The sequence below is a fragment of the Siphateles boraxobius genome, unplaced genomic scaffold, assembly GCF_051911475.1.
Source record: "Siphateles boraxobius isolate OS27281-9 unplaced genomic scaffold, OSU_SipBor_1 25, whole genome shotgun sequence".
Taxonomy (NCBI): domain Eukaryota; kingdom Metazoa; phylum Chordata; class Actinopteri; order Cypriniformes; family Leuciscidae; genus Siphateles; species Siphateles boraxobius.
This window is the reverse complement of record NW_027508866.1, coordinates 37,892,353-37,908,206: the sequence shown is the minus strand read 5'-3', so window position 1 is coordinate 37,908,206 and position 15,854 is coordinate 37,892,353. Positions and strand designations below refer to the sequence as shown.

Below are 15,854 nucleotides of genomic sequence, written 5' to 3'. Positions count from 1 at the left end.
TGTGTGTGAGAGAGTGTTTTACTGTGTGTGTGTGTGTGTGTGTGTGTGTGTGTGTGTGAGAGTGTCTGTGTTTATCTATGTGTGTGTGAGAGAGTGTTTTACTGTGTGTGTGTGTGTGTGTGTGTGTGTGTGAGAGTGTCTGTGTTTGTTTATATGTGTGTGAGTGTCTGTGTAAGAGTGTGTGTGTATCTCTGTGTGTGTGTGTGTGAGTGTGTGTCTGTGTTTGTTTATATGTGTGTGTGAGTGTCTGTGTAAGAGTGTGTGTGTGTATCTGTGTGTGTGTGTGTGTGTGTGTGTGTGTGTGTGTGTGTGTGTGTGTGTGTGTGTGTGTGTGTGTGTGAGTGTGTGTGTGTGTCTGTGTGAGAGTGAGAGAATGTTTGACTGTGTGTATGTGTGTCAGTCTATTATGTGTGTGTGTGTGTGTGTCTGTGTGTGTGAGTTTGTAAGAGAGTGTGTGTGTCTGTGTGAGTAAGTCTGTGAGAGAGAAAGTGTGTGTGTGTTCTCTAACAGAGCGGGTCTTTCTTCTCCTCAGTGTCTCAGGCGTGTATATTCACACTGAAGCTTAAAGATCTCATGACTGTGTGTGTGTTAGGGCTGTGAACCTACACTGGTCTCACGGTTCGGTTCGGTTACGATTATCATGTCATCGATTCAGTTCAATTCGGTATCACAGTGCATTTCGATGCACCGCATCCTCAATTTTAAAATTCTCTTTAAAAGTGATCCGTGCGCGTGCGTGTGTGTTTGTCTGTTCGGGAAGTCGCAGTGACAGAAACAGTGACATTTTTAATTATGCGCACACATCTCGCCTCCCTCTGCCAGTCTATGGTATCACGACAAAGCACATACGTGACAAATGACGTCAGAAAAGCGTCAGTACATTATAACCAGTTATGGTCTATTACTGAACCGATAACCGAATCGTCCTCGTCTGCATCGCGATGCATCGTAGAAACGATTAATTTCGACACCCCTAGTGTGTGTGTGTTTCCGGCAGTCTCTGCTTTAACCATTTCACTGCCAAAAACAGTTCCTTGCACACACTGATTCCGAAAATTTCTTATATTATTTTTAAATGTGCGAAAATTTCAGACTCAGTGTGCAAGGACCTTAACTGTATGTGTTAAAGGGAAGATACAAGACTTTATATCTTATATCTATTTCTTCTCAAGTAAATGTGTCTTGATATGAGAATGTTAAACTATTTGTAAAACAAGACACTATTTTCTTTACATTGAGTGAACTGGATCTCTATAACATTTGTGTGTGTGTGTGTGTGTGTGTTTGTGTCTGTGTGTGTGTGAGTGTGTGTCTGTGTGAGTGTGTGTATATGTGTCTGTGTGAGTGTGTGTATATGTGTCTGTGTGTGTGTGTGAGTATATGTGTCTGTGTGAGTGTGTATATGTGTCTGTGTGAGTGTGTGTATATGTGTCTGTGTGAGTGTGTGTATATGTGTCTGTGTGAGTGTGTGTATATGTGTCTGTGTGAGTGTGTGTCTGTGTGAGTGTGTGTATATGTGTCTGTGTGAGTGTGGATATGTGTCTGTGTGAGTGTGTGTATATGTGTCTGTGTGAGTGTGTGTATATGTGTCTGTGTGAGTGTGAGTGTTTGTGTCTGTGTTTGTGTCTGTGTGAGTGTGTATATGTGTCTGTGTGTGTTTGTGTCTGTGTGTTTGTGTCTGTGTGTGTGTTTGTGTCTGTGTGAGTGTGTGTGTGTGTATATGTGTCTGTGTGAGTGTGTGTATATGTGTCTGTGTGAGTGTGTGTGTGTGTGTCTGTGTGAGTGTGTGTATATGTGTCTGTGTGAGTGTGTGTATATGTGTCTGTGTGAGTGTGTGTATATGTGTCTGTGTGACTGTGTGTATATGTGTCTGTGTGAGTGTGTGTATATGTGTCTGTGTGTGTGTGTGAGTATATGTGTCTGTGTGTGTGTGAGTATATTTTGGTGGTCCACTTACCAACAGACTCGTGTCTCTCAGAGAGCCGGACGGGGCCGAGAGAACAAGGACCCTCAGTGTGTTCAGAGGAGCCTGACACACACACACACACACACACACACACACACACACACACACACACACACACACACACACACACACACACACACACACACACACACACACACACACACACACACACACACACGTTACAGAGAAAACCCCTGAGTATATGAGATAATATACAGTCAGACATTATTACAGAAGAATAAACTCTTTTCTCACCCTGAAGAGGTTTATCTTGCATAACGACTGTTTATTATCCGCTTATTAGAGATATATTTACCAAATAAACAAATGAATGAATGTGTAATATTGATTAGAGTGTAAATGATTTCGTTCTGTGTGAAGAGTCTGTTGAGAGATCCCAGTCAAGCTCCAAAAAGCACACAAAAATATCATAAAAGTTATTATAATAAATGTTTCTGCACGATATTCCTGGACCTTTGAAGACATTCGATAACTTTATTTGATGAACAGACAACTTGTGTGACAGACTGTATTTTATTGGTTAATATTTGTCCTATAGTATCTATCATATCCTTCGTCCTATTCAAATATGAACATCATGTGTTCCAAAGAAACGCTGTTTATAGCAGGTGAATGTATTTATGAAGTATATAGTCATCACAAATGCATTGTTCATTAGATTTTAGGAATGTTGACACTAATAATAATTTGTAAGTGCAGCTTTTTAAGTTAAAATTGTACCGGACGCAGCGGTGAGAGTTTGTTATATCCCCCTTATTCCTCAAGAGTTTACTACGTTTTGAATAATGGGCGGCACTTCCTGTTTGGGGAACTTCCATTCAAAAACTCTGAAACGAATCATTTCAAATCATAAGATTGTCCTACAAATAAAGCTGATCCGTCTTGTGTGACTGGATGAGCTGTCACGTTTCCTTCGTGATTTATTTTCAGACATCATGAGAATAACGATATACTTGGTTCCCTATCAGGGAACTCGAGCTGCGTGACAACGAAGTTGTCCTTAGAAGTTGGTAGGCAGGAGTTTTTCACATATTAAAAAAACGATAAAAGAGACGATACACACATATATATATATATATCTATATATAATATGGCGAGCGAGCAGCATTTCAGAAAGTGTGCTTATCCCTGCCCACGTTATATCACGGGTGGGGACACTCACGATCTGTGTGTTGTTTGTTTGGGAGTGCAGCATGCCCAGTCAGCTCTCGAGGGAGCTGGCTGTGAGCATTGCGAGTGTTTATTCATTAAAACGCTCCGCTCCCGCCAAGCCCTCTTCGAGGAGAGTGGTTCGGTGCGGTTCGGGTCCCCCTGCTGCCGAGGCACAGCGGAGGCTTCAATCATGGGGTTCGCAGATGGATCTATCAGCGGGGATTGAGACGGGCTCGGCCCTATCTCTACCCTTACCTGGTAGATCCAGTGCCTCAGATCCGGGTCTGGAAGCACGCACTGCGGTTTCTTCCGCCCGGGCTGAGGCACCATCACTTCAGGTATCCAGTTCTGAGGAACTGGACGTTGAGAGTGTGGATACTGCAGAGACTGGGGACTCGTCACTTCAGTCTCCTGCTAGTGAGGAGCTAATAGAGGTGTTAACTCGTGCAGTTCAAAAATTAAGCATTGAGTGGCCAGCAGATAGGCAGGAGTTTAGATCTAAGAGCATGTTGGATGAGGGATTTTTGCCATCTCGCGCTGCACCTCCGCGCTTGTGTCTTCCGTTCTTTCCTGATCTCCTCTAGAATATTTACACAACAAACATCTGTCTATTCAAATATTTCTGAGGCTAAAACTTATGGTTACGGGGCGATGCCTAAGGCTGAGGAAGTGTTGGCGAGCCACCTTTCTCCGGTCTCGGCATCGCCCTTTAAGACACCGGCGTTGCCCACCAAACCACTAAGAAACACCTCGGCTTTGGGGGGCAAAGCTTACTCGGCGGCTGGTCAGGCAGCATCCTGTTTGCACACTATGTCCATTCTTCAAGCTTATCAAGCTGATTTGTTAAAAGACATTAGTTAGGGGGAGGAAATGAGTGTTGACGTGTTGAGGGCAGGGTCCGAAATGAACACCCGCCAAGCGCCAAATGCGGGTAGATTTTCCGTTTGGCGAGTAAATCTCAAAAGGCTATCCGCCACACTGGCGGGTGAATGTTCCAGACATCCAAAGTCTAGCGGAAGTTCCGGGAGTCTCCCGCATATTGATAGCGGCTCCCTGATGCCCGCAAATTAGTTCAAATCTCCAGGAATCTAGAGCGAGCGAGAAAGAGCGCGCTCATACTGTGCTCCAAACCGTGTAGCGCGCGCACTGCAGAGAGGGAGAGACCTTGTGTGTGTGTGTACCTCAAGAAGCGCATGTGAACCTTCTTCACACCAAAATAGACCAACACTAAATATATTTTTTTAACTTAAATAATTAACAATTATTTGATTGAATTATTTGATTTGATTAATTAACAATTATTATACCTGAGGCAGCTGACAGGTACCGGCAGGCCAAGCGGACTGCAGCCCGGGTGGTTGTGGAGGCAAAAACTCGGGCCTGGGAGGAGTTCGGTGAGGCCATGGAGAAGGATTATCGGCTGGCCTCGAAGAGATTCTGGCAAACTGTCCAGTGCCCCAGGAGAGGGAAACAATGCCCTACCAACGCTGTTTACAGTGGAGGTGGGGGGCTGTTGACCTCAACTGGGGATGTCGTCGGACGGTGGAAGGAATACTTCGACGATCCTCAATCCCGCCGGCACGTCTTCTATTGAGGAAGCAGAGGCTGAGGGCTCAGAGGTGGACTCGTCCATCACCCTAGCTGAGGTTACCGAGCTAGTCAAGAAACTCCGCGGTGGCAAGGCACCGGGGGTGGATGAGATCCGCCCTGAGTACCTCAAGTCTCTGGATGTTGTGGGGCTGTCTTGGCTGAAACGCCTCTGCAGCATCGCGTGGCGGTCGGGGACAGTGCATCTGGGATGGCAGACCGGGCTGGTGGTCCCTCTTTCTAAGAAGGGGGACCGGAGGGTGTGTTCTAACTACAGGGGGATCACACTTCTCAGCCTCCCTGGGAAAGTCTATGCCAGGGTACTGGAGAGAAGAATACGGCCGATAGCGGAACCTCGGATTCAGGATGAACAGTGCGGTTTTCATCCGGGCCGTGGAACACTGGACCAGCTCTATACTCGCTACAGGGTGCTGGAGTGTTCATGGGAGTTTGCCCAACCACTCCACATGTGCTTTGTGGATTTGGAGAAGGCATTCGACTGTGTCCCTCGCGGCGGCCTGTGGAGAGTGCTCCGGGAGTATGGGGTCCGGGGTCCTTTGCTAAGGGCTGTCGGGTCCCTGTATGACCGAAGCAGGAGCTTGGTTCGCATTGCCGGTAGTAAGTCAGACTTCTTCTCGGTGCATGTTGGACTCCGGCAGGGCTGCCCTTTGTCGCCGGTTCTGTTCATAGTTTTTATGGACAGAATTTCTAGGCGCAGCCAGGGGCCGGAGGGTGTCAGGTTTGGGGACCACGCGATTTCGTCTCTGCTTTTTGCGGATGATGTTGTCGTGTTGGCCCCTTCACACCAGGACCTTCAGCATGCACTGGGACGGTTTGCAGCCGAGTGTGAAGCGCCTGGGATGAAAATCAGCACCTCCAAATCCGAGGCTATGGTCCTCAGTCGGAAAAGGGTGGCTTGCTCACTTCAGGTTGGTGGAGAGATCCTTCCTCAAGTGGAGGAGTTTAAGTATCTTGGGGTTTTGTTCACGAGTGACGGAAGGATGGAACGGGAGATTGACAGACGGATCGGTGCAGTTTCTGCAGTAATGCGGTCGATGTACCGGTCTGTTGTGGTGAAGAAGGAGCTGAGCCGTAAGGCAAAGCTCTCGATTTACCGGTCAATCTACGTTCCTACTCTCACCTATGGTCATGAGCTTTGGGTCATGACCGAAAGGACAAGATCCCGGATACAGGCGGCCGAAATGAGCTTTCTCCGCAGGGTAGCTGGGCGATCCCTTAGAGATACGGTGAGAAGCTCGGTCACTCGGGAGGAGCTCAGAGTAGAGCCGCTGCTCCTCCCCATCGAGAGGGGTCAGCTGAGGTGGCTCGGGCATCTGTTCCGGATGCCTCCTGGACGCCTTCCCGGGGAGGTGTTCCGGGCACGTCCCACTGGGATGAGACCCCGGGGAAGACCTAGGACACGCTGGAGAGACTATGTCTCCCGGCTGGCCTGGGAACGCCTCGGTGTCCCCCCGGTAGAGCTGGAGGAAGTGTCTAGGGAGAGGGAAGTCTGGGCATCTCTGCTTAGACTGCTGCCCCCACGACCCGGCCCCAGATAAGCGGAAGAAGATGGATGGATAATTAACAAATTAAGATGACAAAAAGAAAACACTGAATCAGTTTGAAGCTTTGAAAAAACTGCTTTTTTTTTCATCAGACAAGTTTTTTCGTCAAATAAAAATAGCAGGCCTACCTCAATCCACAGTTTGTCTAGTTTTTACTTAAAAAAGTAACATGTCTACATGATGTGGGGTGAGTCTGGGTCTCCGATGGGAATACAGAGATAACGTCTCGCTAGAGTGGCCAACTTCGGAAAGCGCCTTTCATTTGCTTGTGGATGTTTGCTTCGCAAGTGATATTGCATGTACTTGCACTAGGCCAACTGCTATTTTAATACCGCGTAGCATATTTTGCAAGTAACTTCGTCTCCCTTTCTGTCGAAATGGTCCCACACAGTAGCTACTTCTTTTCGCTTGCTTCATTGTGCTTGATCAGCGAAATGTCTTTAGGCGCGTGTGGTTGCGCGTGTCGACGCACCCCATGATTTAACAAATATAGGCAATATACAGTTTTTTTTAATCATGCAGCAAACAAACAAAAAAGCTAAATGTGTGTGTACATATATATATATATATATATATATATTTTACTTTTAATCTGTTTAACTGATAGTATTAATCGGTAAAAATATTTACTTTCGGTAAAGTATCTGATAGTTTTACAAAACCTTCAAATGTACTGTTATGAGCACTAGTTCCATTCTCACATCTTACATGTCTTACTATTTGTTGCTCTGATTTGACTTCTATGTACTCTTATTCATTCAACATAATACTTATCTCAATTAAATGTACTGAAATGAATGTATATTCAAACAGACAGACGTGACAGATTGACACAAAAAGGCTGTTTATTATTTTGGCCGGTAAAAAATATGCTTGGCTGGTGGATTTTTTCATCTACCAGTCCCCGTGGCAGGTGAGCCAAAAAGTTAATTTCGGACCCTGGTTGAGGGAACTACCTCAGGCAGCCGATCTCTCTCTCCGTGCCACCAAGGAAACGGCCAGATCAGTAGGCCGTTCTATGGCAACGGAGAGGCACTTATGGTTAAATTTATCGAACATGAAGGAGAAAGAAGCCCATCCTTCTGGACGCCTCCGCTGTCCACCGCTGGCCTCTTCGGTGACTCCGTAAATACGGTCATCGAGAGGTTTCAAGAAGAAAAAAAGCAGGCGGCGGCGCTCCAGAAGTTCCTCCCCCTCAGGGTGCATGTCCCCGGGGCTGCTGGGCGGGAGCAGCCCCGGCCGTCGAGTAGCTCCTCGCATAGGGCGCAACAGAAAAGGAGCGTCGCGTCTCACCCTTAGTAGAATTTTTGGCGGATTGGAAGAGCCTTCCAAATATATCTCAGTGGGTCCTGCAGACTATCGAGCATGCATACGCAATTCAGTTCAGATTACGCCTGCCACGCTTCAGAGGGGTTCTTCCCACAGTGGTGGACCCCGAGCAGGCTCTGGTTATGGAACAAGAGCTGAAAACTTTTCTGCTGAAGGGGGCTATAGAACGAGTTCTTCCTCACAGCAGAGAGTAGGGTTATTACAGCCGATATTTCATCGTTCCAAAGAAGGATGGGGGGTTGCGTCCAATTTTAGATCTGCGCCTATTAAATCGCTCAGTAGGGAAGCTCAAGTTCAAGATGCTGACTCTCAAGAGATATAGACTCTCATAGATCTCAAGGACTCATACTTCCACATTTCCATCCTTCCACAACACAGGAAGTTCCTGAGGTTCGCTTTCAGGGGCAAAGCGTACCAATATCGGGTTCTTCCTTTCGGCCTAGCACTGTCTCCCTGAACTTTCACGAAATGTATAGATGCATCTCTGGCTCCGCTGCGACTCCAGGGCATCCGCATTTTAAACTATATCGACGATTGGTTGATTCTGGCTCAATCGGAGCATCAGGTGATTCGGCATCGAGATGTCGTTCTCGCCCATATAAAAAAGTTGGGGTTGAGGCTCAACGCCAAGAAGAGTGTGCTTTCTTCAGTACAGAGGACCACTTTTCTGGGCGTGGTTTGGGATTTGACGACGATGCAGGCACGTCTGTCTCCTGCTCGTATAGCTTCGATTCTCTTAGCCATCAAACAGGCAAAGCTAGGCCAGTCGCTCACTGTAAAAGAATATCAGAAGATTCTGGGTCTGATGGCAGCAGCGTCCAACGTTATACCTTGCGGCCTGCTGTCAGGAGTATCAATCCAGGATGTTTGTGATGCGGCAGGCTGGTCCTCACCGCACACATTCGTGAAGTTTTATCATCTCGACTTCAGCTCCACTCCAGGGGCGCAGGTGTTTTCGTCCGAATGTGCGCTCTGACTTCACACGACGGACACTTGCTCGTATGGCGACGTTGGTATTAGCGTTCCCAAAGCGTTGTCACGCAGCTCGAGTTCCCTGATAGGGAACGTCTCTGGTTATGTATGTAACCCTAGTTCCCTGAAGGGAACGAGACGCTACGTGTCTGTGCCATACTCCCAGCATGCCCGTGAGCACTTGTTTCAGTTTTAGAAGCTGACGTGCTTGTTTTTTTGGGGTGCTTATATAGTTTCCTGGTCGATGACGTCACCCGCCTATGACGTTCCGTCTCGCCATTGGACTGATTTCATACGTGCTTCATGACGCACTCACGCAGGGGCGTTCCCAAAGCGTTTTCACGCAGCGTCTCGTTCCCTTTAGGGAACTAGGGTTACATAAGTAACCAGAGACGTATTTTAACGTGACGTTATAGGAAGAACATCTACGGCAAGAGCTCTTTTCAGTCGCTGCTTTCTTTTTCTCATGATTATTTTCTTTTTCCCTTTGCAATCCGCTGTAAAAGTATGAAAAGGGACAACATATACTGCACATTTGTGGTCTGTTCTCCCAAATTTAATTTACAATATATATTCCATTAATAATTCACTGGAATGCATGAAGAATCTCTCGTTATTCTCCTCAAATCCTCACGTCTCTTTCCAGGTTTGTTTTCACGGGTAAATGCAATTTATAATCCGTCAAAATGATGGAAATTACTTTGAAATAGAATCACGTAATGCTGAGTTAATGAACGTTTTTGATTAAGGCCACATAAGTTACATACATATATATATATTAGCCTTCTACAGTGATATTCAACCAAACACTCGCGATGTTGGGGTTATTTGATCTGTTGAAAGTGCCTTGTTGATGCTTTTACACTTTTAAATTTCCTTTTAATGTTCGATAGTTAAAGGGTGAGTAGATTAATGTCATCGCATTGTGACACTTTTTAAACCTATTGCGTTCATAGAGCGAGCCTTTCACTGATTGTTTACAGCTTAACGGAACTTACACCCATAATTTGCGCAAACCATAATGGGGCGCAGGAATACAGTGTGTATCTATCGCTTTTTTACATATGGAAGTGGGAATCTCCTCAAACACCACCAGTGTGCAGCATCACCTGGATGATGCGACGATGGCCATATTGCGCCAGAACTCAAACACACACGCACACACACACACACACACCAGCTTATTGGTGGAGGGGAATTTGAATGCTTCCTATTAGATCTCGCTGCAATATTATACGTTTACATGCAGCCAATTTTCGGGTTATGTTCGGGTTAAGGTCACTATTCGGGTTTCTGAAACATTAGGAATAACCCGTTTACATGCGTGAACAGAGAGAGTTACTCCTGTATGGAATTGCAATATCCCGATGTAAACGGAGACGCACGGTTAGCGTCTGGACATACGGACAACCTTAAGACGCAATATGCATCATTTCCGATTTTTCTTCCTGTATCCAAAGACAACAACAACAGCAGCAGCAGCAGCAGCACGCGGATAATGAATCGTTCGGGACAGATAGCGATCGCCTTTGTTTGCGCTGTGGGGCTGGTACTGACCTCGCTCCAAATGTATGCTGTGCTGCGTCTCGCCATGTTTACTTCCTGTATACTGCACGCGGGTTTCTGTATGCACCGAGAAGTTCCTCTACTCAAAAGACCAAGATTTCTTGCGAATAGAACATGCGCAGAACACAAATCAGTATGGGGATATGCCGATACGCGTTTACATGACTAAAAATTTGGGTTAGGAAAGGGGATCATATCCGGGTTTTTATATCTGGGATATGAGCATATTCAGGTTTTGCCGGTGTTTACGTGGCCGTGCGCGACCGGGTTATTGCTAATATCCCGGTTTTGAACGGGTTATTGACTGCATGTAAACGTAGTCAGTGTCACGTGATTGAGATTCCCCCCCGTCCCCCCCACCCATAATGAACATGTGATGTAGATCAGGGGTCGGGAACCTTTTTTGTCCAAAGAGCCATTTTTTTTTATTTTTGGTTAATGCATTTTTCCAAAAGAGCCACAGTAAAATATATATATAATATTATTATGAAAGAAGTGCTTTTTTTCAATAAACTTTCAACAGCAGTAATTATTAGGTCCGTAGACAACTAAAAACAAACAAATATTCAGCAAACAATAAAGTTTGAACATGTATAAATTGTGAAGGGCTTTCACTGTGAGATTGAGTTACCAACTGATGAGCATAAATCCTCTCTGTGTGCGTGTGTGTGTGTGAGAGAGAGAGAGAGAGAGAGAGAGAGAGAGAGAGAATGCACACAGTACTTACATCTACTGTGTTTACGTGAATACTCGACTTGGCATTTCGATAAATTTCTGTTTATTTGGCCGTCTACTATGCTTGTCCGTGTTGCGCTCGGAGCGCACAGCATCCTGCCAGTAGAATTCCGTTCTCTTTCCCGGCTTATCGCGCTTTTAATATTTCTTTTCAATATAAAGGACATCCTGCTCTTTTTTATTTCTCTCATTACTTCATGTTTTGTTATTAACTACTTTAAACAGAATCGTCAACTGAAATCTGCATGGATTATTAAAAATACGACACATTTATCATGTGTCATAAAGGGTCTCTGCGGCAAAAGTGAAAGTAGCCTACCAGCGGCTGAAATGTTTCGAAATGTCTCTGCACAGCAAAGCACCGGTTTCAATAAAATGATATATTAAAGTTTATATAGCCTTCTTTTACATTTTTGCTGCTTTTCGCCATTAGGCCTACCTTAAACAAGCTGCAGCTGCTTGTATCCCACTGCAGGAGCTGTAGGTTACCACAGAGACGTAAGTGGTTATTGCTCTGATGACTCGTGACACTCGCGACCAGCACTGAATACACACTTTTGCCAGGTACAACATGAATATAATTATTATCATAAACTTTTCATTAACTTTGGTAGGCTGTAGGCCTACAAGGGAATTGTAATTGGCTGATTTTTCGGCAGAGAGACGATCTCTATTGATGTCTTAATTTTTTTTATCGCTCGTTTGTTAAAGGGTGAGAACCTCGCCGAGCCACATGATTTTTGCCAAAGAGCCAGATGTGGCTCGCGAGCCATAGGTTCCCGACCCCTGATGTAGATGATGTGGTGTGTTTGGTACCTGAGCTGGGTCGAGTGTGTGACGCTTCAGCGAGAGTCTCGACTGCGTCCATCTTTAGCTCTCCGACCTGATGCTGCAGGAGCTTCATCAAACTCCACACGCCCTCCTGAAACACACACACACACACACACACACACACACACACACACACACACACACACACACGATGAGGCGGCCTCCGAAAACACCAACAAGTAAACTCACCTTCATTTATACAGCGCTTTAACAGAATAGACTGTTTCACAGCAGCTTTACAGTGATAATAGGAGATTACAGTAACAGAGATTGATTAGGCTTCACAGCAGATCTAGAATAAAGTTATTGTCCAGATAAAGTTAGTTTTGATTGATTCACTTCCGTCGCAACGATCATTAGTTATTAACTTAGCGGCCGCTAACACGACTGCGTTCTAACAGAAAATTTAACGTAAACGTAAACGTAATGTGTAGCGCATCTCAGAGAAGGCACAAGATTTTTGTTATAAATGTCCGCTGGTTTGTCTAGATCAAACTCTTATTCCTCGGCTGGGTCGTTTCGAGACATTGAAGCTGCACTGAAACTCACATTTGGCCCTTCGACCCGTTGGACTCCATCGCAGGGCTCCAGACTAACTTTTTCCCCCAGGAGCGCAGTGGCCCCCAACTAGGGGTGGAGCCCAACCCGAATACGGTATTCAGAAAAGCACAAATAACGTGTTTTTTACGAATATTTATTTCAAACAAATACTTTTTGAAAATATTGGTTTTCGGGAACAAGAAAACTTTATATCAAAAAGCTCAGTTTCCTCATGACACCGCAGTGCATGCTCGGAGGAGTGAGTGAAGAGTGTGAGTGTGTGAGTGAGTGAAGAGTGTGAGTGAGTGAGTGTGTGTGTGAGTGAGAGTGTGAGTGAGTGAGAGTGTGAGTGAGTGAGTGTGTGTGTGAGTGAGAGTGTGAGTGAGTGAGAGTGTGAGTGAGTGTGTGTGTGAGTGAGAGTGTGTGTGAGTGAGAGTGTGAGTGAGTGAGAGTGAGTGAGAGTGTGAGTGAGTGAGTGAAAGTGTGAGTGAGTGAGAGTGTGAGTGAGTGAGTGAGAGTGTGAGTGAGTGAGTGAAAGTGTGTGTGAGTGAGAGTGTGAGTGAGTGAGAGTGTGAGTGAGTGAGAGTGTGAGTGAGTGTGTGTGTGAGTGAGAGTGTGTGTGAGTGAGAGTGTGAGTGAGTGAGAGTGAGTGAGAGTGTGAGTGAGTGAGTGAAAGTGTGAGTGAGTGAGAGTGTGAGTGAGTGAGTGAGAGTGTGAGTGAGTGAGTGAAAGTGTGTGTGAGTGAGAGTGTGAGTGAGTGAGAGTGTGAGTGAGTGAGTGAGTGTGTGTGTGAGTGAGAGTGTGTGTGAGTGAGAGTGTGAGTGAGTGAGAGTGTGAGTGAGTGAGAGTGTGAGTGAGTGAGAGTGTGAGTGAGAGAGTGAGTGAGTGAGAGTGAGTGAGAGTGAGAGAGTGAGTGAGAGTGTGAGTGACTGAGTGAGTGAGAGTGTAAGTGAGTGAGAGTGTGAGTGACTGAGAGAGAGTGTGAGTGAGTGTGAGTGAGAGTTTGAGTGACTGAGTGAGAGTGTGAGTGAGTGAGAGTGTGAGTGACTGAGTGAGTGAGAGTGTGAGTGACTGAGAGAGAGTGTGAGTGAGTAAGAGTGAGTGAGAGTTTGAGTGACTGAGTGAGAGTGTGAGTGAGTGAGAGAGTGAGTGAGAGTGTGAGTGAGAGTGTGAGTGAGTGAGTGTGTGAGTGAGAGTGTGAGTGAGTGAGAGTGTGAGTGACTGAGAGTGTGAGTGACTGAGAGAGAGTGTGAGTGAGTGAGAGTGAGTGAGAGTTTGAGTGAGTGAGAGTGAGTGAGTGTGTGAGAGAGTGAGTGAGAGTGTGAGTGAGAGTGTGAGTGAGTGAGTGTGTGAGTGAGAGTGTGAGTGAGTGAGAGTGTGAGTGACTGAGAGTGTGAGTGACTGAGAGAGAGTGTGAGTGAGTGAGAGTGACTGAGAGTGTGAGTGAGTGAGAGTGACTGAGAGTGTGAGTGACTGAGAGAGAGTGTGAGTGAGTTTGAGTGACTGAGAGAGAGTGTGAGTGAGTGAGAGAGTGAGTGAGAGTGTGAGTGTGAGTGAGTGAGTGTGTGAGTGAGAGTGTGAGTGAGTGAGAGTGTGAGTGACTGAGAGTGTGAGTGAGTGAGAGTGACTGAGAGTGTGAGTGAGTGAGAGTGAGTGAGAGTTTGAGTGACTGAGTGAGAGTGTGAGTGAGTGAGAGTGTGAGTGAGTGAGAGTTTGAGTGACTGAGTGAGAGTGTGAGTGAGTGTGAGTGAGTGAGAGAGTGAGTAAGAGTGTGAGTGAGTGAGTGAGAGTGTGAGTGAGTGAGAGTGTGAGTGACTGAGTGAGAGTGTGAGTGAGTGAGAGTTTGAGTGACTGAGTGAGAGTGTGAGTGAGTGAGAGTGTGAGTGAGTGAGTGAAAGTGTGAGTGAGGGAGTGAGAGTGTGAGTGAGTGAGAGTGTGAGTGACTGAGTGAGAGTGTGAGTGAGTGTGAGTGAGTGAGAGTTTGAGTGACTGAGTGAGAGTGTGAGTGAGTGAGTGAGTGAGAGTGTGAGTGACTGAGTGAGAGTGTGAGTGAGTGAGAGTGTGAGTGAGTGAGAGTGTGAGTGAGTGAGTGAGAGTGTGAGTGAGTGAGAGTGTGAGTGAGTGAAAGTGTGAGTGAGTGAGAGTGTGAGTGACTGAGTGAGAGTGTGAGTGAGTGAGAGTGTGAGTGAGTGAGTGAGTGAGAGTGTGAGTGAGTGAGAGTGTGAGTGTGTGAGTGAGTGAAAGTGTGAGTGAGTGAGAGTGTGAGTGACTGAGTGAGAGTGTGAGTGAGTGAGTGAGAGTGTGAGTGAGTGAGAGTGTGAGTGAGTGAGAGTGACTGAGTGAGAGTGTGAGTGAGTGAGAGTGTGAGTGAGTGAGAGTGTGAGTGACTGAAAGTGTGAGTGAGAGTGTGAGTGACTGAGTGAGAGTGAGTGAGTGAGAGTGAGTGAGAGTGTGAGTGAGTGAGAGTGTGAGTGAGAGAGAGTGAGTGAGAGTGTGAGTGTGAGTGAGTGAAAGTGTGAGTGAGTGAGAGTGTGAGTGAGAGTGTGAGTGAGTGAGAGTGAGTAAGAGTGTGAGTGAGTGAGTGAGAGTGTGAGTGAGAGTGTGAGTGAGTGAGAGTGTGAGTGAGAGTGTGAGTGACTGAGTGAGAGTGTGAGTGAGTGAGTGTGAGTGAGTGAGAGTGTGAGTGACTGAGTGAGAGTGTGAGTGAGTGAGAGTGAGTGAAAGTGTTAGTGAGATTGTGAGTGAGATTGTGAGTGAAAGTGTGAGTGAGATTGTGAGTGAGAGTGTGAGTGAAAGTGTGAGTGAGATTGTGAGTGAAAGTGTGAGTGAGATTGTGAGTGAGAGTGTGAGTGAGTGAGAGTGTGAGTGAGTGAGAGTGTGAGTGAGTGAGAGTGTGAGTGAGTGAGAGTGTAGGTGAGTGAGAGTGTGAGTGAGTGAGAGTGTGAGTGACTGAGTGAGAGTGTGAGTGAGAGTGAATGAAAGTGTTAGTGAGATTGTGAGTGAAAGTGTGAGTGAGATTGTGAGTGAGAGTGTGAGTGAAAGTGTGAGTGAGATTGTGAGTGAGAGTGTGAGTGAGTGAGAGTGTGAGTGAGTGAGTGAGAGTGAGTGAAAGTGTGAGTGAAAGTGTTAGTGAGAGTGTGAGTGAAAGTGTGAGTGAGAGTGTGAGTGAAAGTGTGAGTGAGAGTGTGAGTGAAAGTGTTAGTGAGAGTGAGTGAGTGAAAGTGTGAGTGAGATTGTGAGTGAGAGTGTGAGTGAGTGAGTGAGTGAGAGTGAGTGAAAGTGTGAGTGAAAGTGTTAGTGAGAGTGTGAGTGAAAGTGTGAGTGAGAGTGTGAGTGAAAGTGTGAGTGAGATTGTGAGTGAAAGTGTGAGTGTGAGTGAAAGTGTGAGTGAGAGTGAGTGAGTGAAAGTGTGAGTGAGAGTGTGAGTGAGAGTGTGAGTGAGTGAGTGAGAGTGTGAGTGAGTGAGAGTGTGTGTGAGTGAGAGTGTGAGTGAAAGTGTGAGTGAGTGAGAGTGTGAGTGAGTGAGAGTGTGTGTGAGTGAGAGTGTGAGTGAGTGAGAGTGTGAGTGAGTGAGAGTGTGAGTGAGTGAG

General features: G+C 46.2%; 1 protein-coding gene across 4 annotated transcripts in view; it reads right to left on the bottom strand.

The window, feature by feature from the left end:
* Positions 1-15,854, bottom strand: part of dact3a (dishevelled-binding antagonist of beta-catenin 3a) — a 42,357-nt gene that overhangs the window by 15,031 nt on the left and 11,472 nt on the right. For all 4 annotated transcript variants that reach the window (XM_077243838.1, XM_077243836.1, XM_077243837.1 and 1 more), the window contains exons 2-3: positions 11,710-11,815; positions 1,958-2,029 (exon numbers count right to left, since the gene is read on the bottom strand). In XM_077243838.1, the coding sequence (XP_077099953.1) occupies positions 1,958-2,029; positions 11,710-11,815 (178 nt within the window). The remainder of the gene's footprint in view (positions 1-1,957; positions 2,030-11,709; positions 11,816-15,854) is intronic.